At 56.7% G+C, this 13,022-nt stretch overlaps 1 protein-coding gene across 1 annotated transcript in view; it reads left to right on the forward strand.

The window, feature by feature from the left end:
- Positions 1-1,779: 1,779 nt before the first annotated feature.
- UACA (uveal autoantigen with coiled-coil domains and ankyrin repeats) overlaps positions 1,780-13,022 on the forward strand; it is a 38,341-nt gene continuing 27,098 nt past the window's right edge. Inside the window, exon 1 of the mRNA XM_088063068.1 lies at positions 1,780-1,809. Within this exon, the coding sequence (XP_087919194.1) occupies positions 1,795-1,809 (15 nt within the window). The 5' untranslated portion in view covers positions 1,780-1,794. The remainder of the gene's footprint in view (positions 1,810-13,022) is intronic.

The following is a 13,022-nucleotide window of genomic DNA, read 5'->3' on the forward strand; positions in this document are numbered from 1 at the left end:
AGCCGTGTGGGAAGGTGGGTGCTCCTCTGGCTCCTGGTGCTGTTCCAATCACTGCCTGCTCACCTCAGCATTGTTAATTAGCCACTTCTCATTATTTATCCTGGCCATTACCCGGAGCCAGGATCATGTTCCAGTCTGAACAATGGATTTATCCTTTGCCAACTACCCCAAGAGTGAGAACGGCCTTGTGTTCACTCAGTGTTCCCAGAACAGGGTTTGTACCAAGGCTGTTGGGAGCTTCTGGTGATTCTGTTTTATGTGGGAAGGTCCCTGGGCTCCTGCTGCCAAACCAAGGTTCCCAGGGAGAGGACACCTGGTGCTTTATTGCCCCTCCAAGCTGGGAGCCTCTGCTCTTTCCAGCTCCTCCAGGAAAGGGTGAGCTCTTCCAGGCTGGCCTGAGGCAGGAATCCTTGGCTTCCTTGGTACCCCATGGAGGCTGGGTGTGCTCAGGGTTGTGGTTCCTCTGTCAGGGCTGCATCCCCTGGAGGAGCTGAGGGGTTTGTGGAGCAGGAAATGAAATCTTTGCCAGGATGGACTGCTGGAGGCCAAGCCCCGTGCCCAGGAAGGGAGGCTCTTGGAAGTGGAGTCCCTGGCACAGCACCCTGTGACAGCCTGGGGGAGCGCAGCTGGCCGAGCTCCCTCCTGGAAAAGTGCTTTTCACATGGAAAATGATTGTGAGGAATCATCACCGTGAGGAGCAGTGATGAACTGTCCCTGTTGAGGTGACCTCGGCGGGAGGGTGGGACCATGCTGTTCTTGGTGTTCCAGCTGTGCCATTCCCGGTGTTCCAGCTGTGCCATTCCCGGTGTTCCAGCTGTGCCATTGCCGGTGTTCCAGCTGTGCCATTCCCGGTGTTCCGGCTGTGCCATTCCCGGTGTTCCGGCTGTGCCATTCCCGGTGTTCCGGCTGTGCCATTCCCAATGTTCCAGCTGTGCCATTCCCGGTGTTCCAGCTGTGCCATTGCCGGTGTTCCGGCTGTGCCATTCCCAATGTTCCAGCTGTGCCATTCCCAATGTTCCAGCTGTGCCATTCCCGGTGTTCCAGCTGTGCCATTCCCAATGTTCCAGCTGTGCCATTCCCGGTGTTCCAGCTGTGCCATTGCCGGTGTTCCAGCTGTGCCATTCCCGGTGTTCCAGCTGTGCCATTCCCGATGTTCCAGCTGTGCCATTCCCAATGTTCCAGCTGTGCCATTCCCGATGTTCCAGCTGTGCCATTCCCAATGTTCCGGCTGTGCCATTCCCGGTGTTCCGGCTGTGCCATTCCCAATGTTCCAGCTGTGCCATTCCCGGTGTTCCAGCTGTGCCATTGCCGGTGTTCCGGCTGTGCCATTCCCAATGTTCCAGCTGTGCCATTCCCAATGTTCCAGCTGTGCCATTCCCGGTGTTCCAGCTGTGCCATTCCCGGTGTTCCAGCAGTGCCATTCCCGATGTTCCAGCTGTGCCATTCCCGGTGTTCCAGCTGTGCCATTCCCGGTGTTCCAGCAGTGCCATTCCCGATGTTCCAGCTGTGCCATTCCCGGTGTTCCAGCTGTGCCATTCCCGGTGTTCCAGCTGTGCCATTCCCGATGTTCCAGCTGTACATCCTGCCCCACACTCTGCTTCGCCTTTTTCCTTCCTTTGCTCCAGTGTGAGGGTGGTTTCCTGTGCCGAGGGCCGGGCCCATCCTCGCCCTGTTTTCCTGCTGCCCTTTCGAGCCTGCCCGTGCCAGATGCGATCCCAGGGCCGGTCCCTGCGCCGGGCTCTGCCGGGGCTCCGCGGGACAGAGCGGGGCAGGGAGCGCTGCCCCAGCTCAGCCATGGCAGCCGCACAGGTGAGTGTCCCCCCCACCTGGCTGTGTCCTGCGTCAGCCTCGGGGTGTGCTGGCAGCTGTGCCTGGAGCTCACTGCTGGCCGAGCACACACGGCACCGTGGGGCTGGCTCAGGGTGAGGGGGCTCAGCCCTGACACGGCCCGGGAAGGAGCCGGGGCTGTGGGAGCTGTGGGGGGTTCTGGAGCAGAGATAAGGAGCTTATTGCTGGGGATAAGGAGCTAACGGGTCCCAAAGCCCATTAAGGCTCCGTGGGGCTCCTGTTACCTGCAATAGGCACAGGCTCACCCGGCTTTCCACACGCTCTAATGCCACAGCGGCATTGTGCCAAGGCCTGGCCCTGCTCTCTCCTGTTAATTATTAACTGGCATTGATGAGATGAAGGGTGGAGAGATGCAGGGAGCACTGCCTGATGATCCCCTGGCCCCTCACCCCAAGGACCTGCTGGTGCCCCCGGAGCAAAGGTGGCACCCGAGCCTCCAGCCCCACCGTGGGTTCTGGTGCCTGTGTGGCCCTCCTGGGTGTCAGGGAGCTGTAATCGGCTTCCCTGGAGCAAAGCAGCTTTCTGCAGCTGCCCTGGGCCATGAGCAGGGGGTGCCAGGAGCCGTGTGTCCCCTTGAGGACCCTGCTGCTGGGTGCCACCGTTAGGTTTTCATTCCCATGGTGTTCCCGTGGCTTCACCAGCTGCTGGAGGATCTGCAAGGCCTTGGCCAGGCAGCACCCACTGGCAGTGTGAGAGGATGGGAGTCCCATGGGATCCACTCCCTGTCCTTGGCAGGAGCAGCCAGGGCAGCAGGGCCAGGGAGCAGCTGTGGCTCAGCCGCTGCTCTCACCTGTAATAGGCACTGAGGGGTTGTTAAACGCAGCAGTGAACGCTGCTGGCTAATTAGTTTATTCTCTAAAACAGCCTTTAAAGCAGCTCGCTGATCTGGGAAAGGCCAGGGCCGGACAGGGGTGTCATTACCTCGTTAGGCCAGCTAATGGAGCTGGGAAACACAAACCTGTGCACGAATCCCCGGTGCGGGCACACCTGAACCGGGGAGCCCTTCTCGGGACACCGAGCACCTGCCCAGGCTCCCGGCCCTGCGACAGCCCCCGGCACAGCCCCAGGAACGGGGACAGCGCTTTTCCAGCGGCCGTGAGGTGTGCGCTGGCTGGGACACGCTCCCTGCGGAGCGGCGGAGGCGCTCTCAGCCGGACAATCGCTGCTTTTGTTTCTGAACTGCGTGCGGAGTGGAAAGCCGCGTCCCTTCCCCTATAAATCAACACGGGTTCGTTATGCAGGGCCCCAGTGCTCGGAATCGCACTGATCCCACCCCTCTCCATCTCTTCCGATCTCTATCGCGCTCTCCATGGAAACGTGATCAACATCATCCCCGCGAGTCCCACACGCGTTAGCAGGGCTGGGGCTCCGAGCTGTCACCAAAACAGCTGTGCCTTCCCTGGATTGAGAGGATGCCCCGGTCCCTGTGCCCTCCCCGGATTGAGAGGATGTCCCGGTCCCTGTGCCCTCCCCGAACCGAGAGGATGCCCCGGTCCCTGTGCCCTCCCCGAACCGAGAGGATGTCCCGGTCCCTGTGCCCTCCCCGAACCGAGAGGATGTCCCGGTCCCTGTGCCCTCCCCGGATTGAGAGGATGTCCCGGTCCCTGTGCCCTCCCCGAACCGAGAGGATGTCCCGGTCCCTGTGCCCTCCCCGAACCGAGAGGATGTCCCGGTCCCTGTGCCCTCCCCGAACCGAGAGGATGTCCCGGTCCCTGTGCCCTCCCCGAACCGAGAGGATGTCCCGGTCCCTGTGCCCTCCCCAGCACTGCTATTCCAGTTCCCGCTGACATCCGAGGGACAGCGGGGCAGAGCAGGAGAGCTGCACGGCAGGGACCGGGCTGTGCGGATTCCCCCTGTTCCCTCCCTGGGTTGCTCAGCACTTGAGTGATGCTGGGAGCGAGGAATGCAGGGCTGGCCGAGCTCCTCCTGCCGCTGCCAGCCCGGCCCAGGGCAGGTATCGCCACCACACCCAAACCTGTGCGGGGAGCCCTGGCCCCGACACCCCCAAGCCTGCGCTGGAACCCGGCCGCAGGTGGAGGTGATGCTCCGAGGAGGAGGAGGGATAATTACTGTCCTTCCTCGCGTGCTTCTTGGTCCAGCGGCTCAGCAATTAGCGCTTGGGAGCGGCCGGGGAGGAGCTCCTCGTGATCCTTTGTCTCTCGGAGTTTCCCAGCAAAGCTGTTCCCCGTGATTTGCTCTAAGTGTCGTTGCCCCAGCTGAACCTGTGCGGCAGCTGCTGCCTCACCTGCCCGCAGGTCTGGGCAAAGAAAACGCTGGTCCCTCCATAAAGTCAACATCACAGTGGGCGTCGATTATATCGTGCAAACATGCAGTCACAGTGTCCATGATATTTTTCTTCACCCTTGGAGAATTAATGATAGAGAAAAATTAATTTTTATTAACAACTGGTGTGTCACCAAAAGGGAGTTTTTATTTTTTCTTTAACGAGGGGAAAACACAGTTCTGCCAGAATAATCCCAAACTGGTGCCTCTGCCAGCCCTGTGAGGAGATGGGATCAGTACTCCAGGAGCAGGGAAAACCGAGGAGGACGGAGGTGAGGGCTGGTGGAGCAGGCTGGAGCTGGAAGGAGAAGGTGCAGTAGGACGGAGAACTGTCAGTGGTTGGTTTGGGGACCCTGTCACCTCCGTTCCATGCTCAGCTCCTGCACCCCCGAGCCCAGGGCAGTGCTGGAGGCTGCGGGAGAGGTGTCAGTGGTTGGTTTGGGGACCCTGTCACCTCTGTTCCATGCTCAGCTCCTGCACCCCCGAGCCCGGGGCGGTGCTGGAGGCTGCAGGAGAGCGGCCCCGGCTGGAGCTGGAGCTGGAGCTGGAGCTGGAGCTGGAGCTGGAGCTGGGGTGGGAGCACGGTGGGTCTGCCCGGCACGGCCGGCTGGGACAGCGGTGACAGCGGTGACTGAAGTTTGGGTGGCTGACCTGCACAGCCCGGGCACCTCCTGCCCTCGTGTGTGGCTGCCCCGAGCCGAGCCCCGCAGGCACAGCCGGGAGGTGCCCCAGGGGTGTCTGCTTTGTCCCCGGCCCGAGAGGGAAGCGGCTGGGGCGGTGGGATGAGAGCATCCATCGGCATGTTTCTACTTTTAACACGCTGAGGATCGCGTCTGTAACCTGCCCTAATTTTAGGCACTGGTCTCTGGCGCTGGATCCCCGCAGGGAAGAATGAGTGCAGGTGTAAAATTAGCTGGATTATTTCTGGGCTGGCTGTTACCAGTGCTCCATCACGGAACTGTCCGGCTCTGTGGTGTCTGTGCTGCTGCCTCCCAAGCTGCCCTGTTCCCACCTCAGGATCAATCTTGTTATCCAGGTGCAGGTTTAGAGGGAAAGGATGCCATTCCTGCATCTGGGAATTAATCCATGTCAGAGGCAGCTGAACAGAGTAGCCTTTCAGTCCCAGGGCTCTGGCTGGGAAGAGCTTGGGAAGCAGAGACTGAACAAGGATAAATGGTGCGTTTCCAGGCTCTGCCACAGCTGGAGAAGAGATTATGTGAAATAACTAACATGGAAATGTTAATCAGCATTAGCTGTAGTCCAAATTCCATTAGAGGAATGCTAAACAAAGAGAAGGAAAAGGCTGGGATTAGGGTGGCTTGGCAACAGGCTGTCCTCCCCAAAGTTTGGGTCTCATGCTCCAGGATTTAAGCTGTTATTTAAAATACAAGCCATTTTCTTTCCCTCCTCGCTGCAAACACCAGAATGTCCAAGCGCAGAGCAGCTGGAACTGGCACATGGAGTGTGCAGCGGCCTGGAACGCTGCGCTGAGGGCACAGCAAAGCAGCAGCTCATTAGTGTGAGCACAAACATCCCAGCCACGCTGCTCCTGGCACTGCACTGCCAGGGACAGGGGTCACGACAGGCGGTGACCCAGTGGGGCTGCAGGGGACACACCCAGGCTGGGCAGATGAGGGGACTCTGAAAGTCCCTGGAGAAGGACTTGGAACAAGGTCCTGGAGGTACAGGACAAGTGGGAATGACTTCACACAGCTTTAAGATCCCTTCCAACCCAAACCAGTCTGGGATTCTGTGATCCTGTGTTCTCATCTGAGCTGGAAATGCAGGAGGATGTGGAGCTGCGGCACAGGGGAAACCCCTAGGGCAGAGTTCATCCCAGTCCAGCAGAACTGGATCTGGTTTGGATTTCGCTGTGCCTCTTCCCCCACTTGCACACTCTTGGAGGGCTGCCGGGCCCTGCAGGGGATGGAGAGGGAGCGAAGCTGTGCAATCACACACGCTGTGATCTCTGCATACAGCAGGTTGTTTGAGAGGCTCTTGCGGTAGAGACCACTCTGGAACGCATCCCAGGCTGGATGTGAAGTGGAATTTGAGTGGGAAAGCTTCCCTGTAGCAGGACAGAGGTTATTTTCTCCATGGAGTTTGCAGATTGCTCACTGCACTTGAGAGACAGAGCAGAGTGTTCAAACAATGGAATACAAGGACGGGCGATGGGCACTGACACTGTTTAGCAGGGCTGGACTCTCACCAGCTAAAAGAAACCCTGAAGAGAGGAGCAGGAGCTGCCTGTGCAGCCAGGGAAGCATTCCCAGGTGGATCCCAGGTGGGATGCCCCACAGCAGACACCATCCCAGCGTGCTGGAGGGGCTGATGTCGGGACAAAGGGCACAGCACTCCCGGACAGGTTCCCAGGCTGTTTGGGTGCTCTGCCCACGGGTATTTTTTCCCTTCTCTTGAAATGCCAAGACTTTGAGAAAAGCCATCCCTGAATAGCTCGGGCAGCAGAGATCCGCAGGGAGCTGGCTCAGGTTTCCCAGCTGCCGAACCCATCCAGCAGGTATTTCGGGCAGCCTCGCGGCTTTGTCCAGCGGGCTGTGGGGTGCCAGTGGAATTAGGACACAGTGTGCCTGCCCCTTCTTCCAGGGCTGCTCCAAGGGCCGAGGCCTGTGCTCCACAGCGAGACCAGCTCCCAGATTTGTGTGCAGATTGCTGCCTAGCGGGAGCCGAAGCTCCTTTCCAGAACGAATCCCATTCACAGGAAATTCAGCCCCCGTTTGCCATCGGCCAGCATCCAAGAGAGAGCAGCACCAGCAGCCACGGGATTTACTTTGCAGGAGCACCGTGAAGCTGGGGGTGCAGTACCTGGCGCGAGTGACAGTCGTGGGCCAGCCTCAGGTCTCCCTGTTCTCCTGTGCCAGGGGCTGTTCATGCCCCAGCCTCTCTCCGCTCTGTCAGCCCGGGCTGGTTTGGCTGCTGCAGGTTCTGAGCAGGCAGGAGTTCAAACCCCGCTGGTTTCCCACTGCTCAGAGCAGATGGGGAGCAGGGAAGGCACGGCCAAGATAATGGAGCTAATTTGTGAGGCTCGGGGAGCTGTGTGGGGTTTCTGCGGCTTCAGGAGACGCTGCTGGTTGGGATTACTGCGGGAGACGCTGGGGTTGCTATTATTACACTGCAAATCCTGCATGCCTGGATGGTTGCTAACCTGGGACCCTGCTTGCTTTGCTCCTCATCACCCTAAAAATGAATCCAGGACCTCTCCGGTGCTGACAGGAGTTGCCAAGAAGGGACAGAGGGTGAGGGAGCTACTGAAGGTCACGGGGCTCCGGTTTCACTGTTGATCCACTTGAGCTCAAACAAGGCTCCGAGCTGATGATGGTCCAACCCCAGTCATCACACACACACAAGGGTAAGAAGCTTAGGAAGAGCTTTGCCTTTGCTACTGACTCTAAAGCTTTGGAAAGTGCGCCGTGGTTGCCTGGGAGCTCTGGTTTCCAGTGCAGCCGGCCTGCCCATCCATGAGGATGGAGGAAGATTGTGCTGATGACAGCAGCTATTTGAGATGCTTTTCCCTGAGCCGGGCTGGCTCCCCACAGCTAGAGCATTGTCTCCCTGGAGAACTGTCTGCAGCTCTGCCACTGCTCTGATGGATTCACACACTCTGTTGCCACAGAGTCCCATTTTTCTCTCTCTTTTGCTGCAAATGAAACGGTTAAACTGCAGCGTGGTCACTCCCTGGCCAGACTGCTCTGTGCAGGAAGGCATTCAGCTCTGCTTAAGTTCCTTTTGATCTTTACATTCTTTTGGCTCCTTATCACTTCTCCTTATGCCTGCTGTTTGTCTGTCCTCCCATTTACCATAGGCCAGGGTAAGGCTTTATCTCGGGGGTCAAGCCAGTCCAGGGGAGATCAGGGTTTCTCCTGCCATTGCTCTGTCCCTTGGTGCAGCCCCAGGAGCCCTGATCCGAGGTCCCTTTTGCTTCTGCTCCCGTGTTCCACAGTCCCATTGAAAGCCTGCCTGCTCGTGCTGATACACCAAGCAAACCTCACTTCTGTCTGGAGTGAGCGGAACCAGAACCTGTGGCAACAATGTCCTGATGGGAACGTGAGAAGTTTTTGGTATGTCCCTTGCATCCACTTCTGTTTCTGATTCTACAACCAGAGCACATGTGGCACAGCTCAGTCTGTGTGGAACTTTGCTCACTTGGGAACTCGAACTTGCTGGAATGTGCTGCTTAATTAACACCATTTATCACACAGATACTGTGACCACAGTGAACAGGGCTTTGCTGGCTGTCTCTCCGTGCCTCAGCACAATTCCGCTTCTCTGACAGTGAATTTGCTTTCTCTCAGCAGCTGATGTGCTCAGCAAGGCTTGGAGCTCCAAGAAAAGATGCCTTCACTGTACACCTTACCCAGTGACATTCCAAAACTTTCTCCTGGCATCTGGAACAAGAGTTTACTGCAGTCAAGAAAATTAAATTCACCACTCCCCTGAAAGCACGTGTGAGTGGGAAAAAGCTGAGGAGCTGTTTTCAGTCTTCATCCACAGTCTGAACTTTACCCTCCTTTGCTGCCAAAACAGATTCCCTTCCTTTGGGGCGTTTTCCTCTTCTGGGATGTGTTTTAATCCGTAATGAATTCACAGGACAATCTGTTCTGTTGGCTCTCCCGGCAGCAGGCAGCAGCCCTGGTTTCTACACCCACTTGTGACCTGACATACAGCTTTGGGAAGCCGTTTCCCACCTGTTCCCATTGCCAGCGCTGCCCGCACAGCGCGCTTCTCCAGGAGCTCCTGCCAGGCACGGTCTGGCGCTGGGTCTGGGCACGGCTCCGTGCGCGGGGCGAGCGTTCCCTGTGCCTGTCGGGCTCTGCTCTGGAGTAGCCGCGAGGAGCGAGGGAGAGCAGCCAAGCTGGCACCGGGCGCTCGTCGCGCTCGGCTCCCGAGAGGTTGGCACGCGCTTTGTTTTTCCTGAGCTCGGCCTCGGGCCAGGCGGGCTCAGAGCTCGGTGTGCAAACACTGCTGAGCGCAGGTTGCCGTCTAAACACGTTCCCTTCCTCCTCCCTTTCTGGGAACCCAGGACAAGATGGGGGTGAAAGGAGCAAGAAGAAAGGAGGTCGTAGTGATGTGGCATCGAGCTCTTCTCCTGAGGAACAACCCACAGGACAAGGGCAAACAGCCTCAGGTTGTGCCAGTGGAGGTTTAGGTTGGGTATTTTGAAAAATTTCTTCACTGAAAGGGTTATCAAGCTTTGGAAGAGGCTGCCCAGGGAAGTGGTGAAGTCGTCATCCCTGGAAGTGTTCAAAAAACCACATGGATATGACATTCGAGGACAAAGTTTAGTGCTGAGCACGTTGGTGTTGCATGATTGACATCTGGACTCGATGAACTTAGAGGTCTTTTCCAGCCTTAACAATTCCATAATTCCGTGATTCTCCAGAGCTTGGACACCGGTTTGCTTTGGCTATGCGTTGTTAAACCTTCCCACTGCTTGTCTGTAGGTCCCTGGGGCCGTGTCCCCTCCCCATGCAGCAGTGCAGGTTTGTGCACACCTGGCTGCAGCTCCTGGGGAAGGTGGGGGTCAGCCAGGCTGTGGGGGCTGCTGGGCCCGGCAGTGACAGTGTGTGTGCTCCTGGTGTCACCCTGGGACACCCGGCTCCTGCTGGGGACACTGCACCCAGCCATGGCAGCATGGCCCTGCTCTATCCTTGCACTGGAGACTGGGACTCTTCCTGGGCTCAGGAGCAGAGGGAGATAAAATTATATCCTCCTCCATGTGTGTCTGGCACGGGGATTAATTTATCCGGATGATTAAAGGAGCAAGTGATGCAGGAGGTGGCTGGGTAATTTAATGACCCAGGTGGAAATAGAAAGCCAAGAGCATGTTTCCCTTTCAGTCGTGCTGGGGTTTGATTTTTATGTCCTGTTACAAATGGATTGATAAATGAACCCCCTGGAGAAGTGGAATATATTCACAGTGATCTGCTTCTCTGTCGTATGAAACTGCTGAGAACCAGAGCTTGCTGAGCCTCTTTTTGGGGACATATGCCATGGCTTGTGCAGAGGGGGCTCCCCAGCTCCTGTGGGGCTGCAGGAAGGTGTCACTGAGCACAGGTGGAGGTTCTGGAGTCACATCCCTATGGATATGGGCCTCACCCTCTCAGACAGTCGCTACCACCCCATTTTGTGGAGTGTGTGACCACCTAGCTCTGTGCTTTTGTGACTGATCCAAAAGCTCTCCGAGTTCTGGCTGGGGTAAGAGAATGGCACAAATGCTCTTCCACTGGAGCAGAAACCCAGGCTCTGGCACCGTAACTCTGGAAATCCCACCGTGCTGCAGCAATTCCTTCCTCCTGCCTGGCTGTACGGTTTGGCTCCAATTAGTTGGTCTTGACTGCTACATGCGCAGGCCAACACTGCTTCTATTTCAGGGGGACTTGCCAGAGATTAATTAGATCCCAGGCCTGCAGCAGACCAGCCAGCACATTTCGTGTGCCATTAACTCGGCACTTATCAGGCAAACATTGTCGGGCTAAATCTCCCCTTTGTTGTGCTGCTGTAAGCGAAGGTTGTCACAAAAATGAGCCATTTGAGCAGACACAGGGCGATGGTTTGGGAGCTGCATGAGCTGCTCGCTGAGCTCAGACGCCAGCCCTGGTCACTGGGATGGCACTGAGCGTGTGTCAGCACAGGCAGCTCCCGGCGGACACGGCTTCCCTGCTCACGGAACTGCTGAGGCACAGCATCCACCAGCCCCTGAGTCAGGGCACAGAGATGTGCAGCGTCAGCCACCGCTCTGAGGAAACCTGCGCTTTGGGGGCAAAGTCACAGACAGAGAAACCACGGGGCTGGGGAGAGCGGGGAACGAGTCTCCAGCAGGAGCTCCAGATTTCTGTTTGGAAAGCATGAAGTGACCTTATCTCACCAGCCTCGGGTTGTGCTCTGCTCTTGGTGCCCACGCACCGGCAACACAAACCACAGCAGGCTGGCTTGTCCCGGCTCGTCTCACTTCCAAGAGAGCTGGGAGAATGTCTGGCCAGACAATGAGGGACAGGAGCCAAGAACCAGGAATGGAGTGATGGCAAGAGCGAAACAAAATCAGGGGCCAGAAACAAAAACGAGGCTTGGAGCAACCTGGTCTGTGGAAGCTGCCCCTGCCCATGGCAGGGGCTGGAACTGGATGCCCTTTGAGGTCCCTTCCAGCCCAGAGCACTCCAGAGTTTTATGACTCCATGATACATCACCTAGCTAATCATCTAGAGGGGATGGGACATGCAGAGGGGTGATGAAGTGGGAACTACATGCCAAGAATCTTAACAGCAGCAGCCTGAATTAATTTGAAGAGCAAAGTGAGGAGTCTGGAGAAAAATGCTGTAGAAGTGTCCAGAATGAGGGAATAGTCCTGGCAGTGTGGTCAGGGAAGGACCAGACATGGAATCTGCCCGGACTGCACTGGAGCGGCCCAGCTTGGCCTGGGGACTGTGAGGTGAGGTTGGTTAGCTGGGCTCCCGGGGCTGTCACTCACACCGACAAGTCAGGCTCCAGTAATTCAACATGAAACATCATGTTCTGGTGCTGACACATAGGCCTGGGAGATGGTGTTCAGATAGGGAACTTCCTGCTTTGACAGCAGGGGAAAATGGGCAGCTCCAGCTGCTCTGGCTGAAGGCTCTACCCCGCACAGAGCTGGCCAGCAAGAGCCTTTCCCCTGGGAATCCAGCTGGATCACAGGGCTGGATGCCATCCTCCCAGCATGGCACCGGCTGAGCCCTCACAGAGCAGAGCTGGCTGGGACAAACTCCTGGATGTGTGTGATTATCAGGGGACAGCGCTGGAATTGGCCGAGCACTTGGAACTGCTCCGTGCAGCTTCTCGGCACTGACTCCAGAGCAAGGAGTTATTTTTAAGATTCTGCTTTCCCTCGTAGTGGAATGACTCAGAAGGAGCTTCCTTTAGACAGCAGAGATTTGGTGGCAAAAGGGGAAAGCTACTGGTGTTAGCTTGGTCCTGAGAATGTGATGATATTTTGTAAATAAGTAAAGTAAAGCTGAAACTTTTGGTAAACGTTTGCTGAGGGGTGTCCAGAGCTGTGGCTTCTGCTCCAGGAGATGCTGGAGTTCTGCTGGTGCCTGGCAGAGTGGAGGCTTCCATGGGGGAATGAAAGGAGAGATGCTGCCCAAAACATGGCTCTTCAGGGAGAAAACACCACAACCTTTAACTGTTGTTTGAGACATAAGCAGTGTGTCTCCAGAGAGCCCAAATCTGCGATTAATTCCTGCTGGATGAGGGCTCACAGTGCCAAGGTTTCCATTTTGGCGTTCTCTGGACTCCCCAGCCACCCTGCTGTGCACAAAATGAGTTTATATTTAATGGCACCATTTTCTTCACTTCTCAACAGGCCACCTATAGAGTAACCCAAGTGTTTGAACAGCATTTGCTCAGATTGATTAAAGGGCAGTGACATTTACCTCCAGCCTCGCTTGTATTAGAGGTCCATTGATCAAACAGCCCCGTTCCAGCTCTAATAACCAAGGTCTTAAACCCAACCCATGGGCTGTAATTAAATACATCTCAAATAAATTTTAAAACCTTCTGTCATCAGTGCAGTGTGATGGGGCTGTGAGGAAAATGGGTTGAGTAGGGGACAGTAAATAAGCGTTGGGATGAGCAGAACTGAACTCAAACTCGGGTATGCTCAGGCCGAGGCTGGAGTTAATTGTGTTGTTTAAAGCGCTGCCTATGGCCAGCTCGGGCCTCTGCTGTGTGACCTCTTCATCCCTTTGTGCACAGATGTCGTGTTTGTTGCAGGGACTGTTTGCACGGCGGCCATTGGCTCGTGCAGGTGAGCGGGAGGGCTCTGAGCTTCCTTCTCAGCCCCCGGGAGCTCTGTACCTGGAGGGACGGAGGCGGGCTCTCCGTGGCACCAGGTACAC

The sequence above is a fragment of the Pseudopodoces humilis genome, chromosome 16 (assembly GCF_049639895.1).
Source record: "Pseudopodoces humilis isolate 2021_Gansu_Grassland_sample_001 chromosome 16, ASM4963989v1, whole genome shotgun sequence".
NCBI lineage: Eukaryota > Metazoa > Chordata > Aves > Passeriformes > Paridae > Pseudopodoces > Pseudopodoces humilis.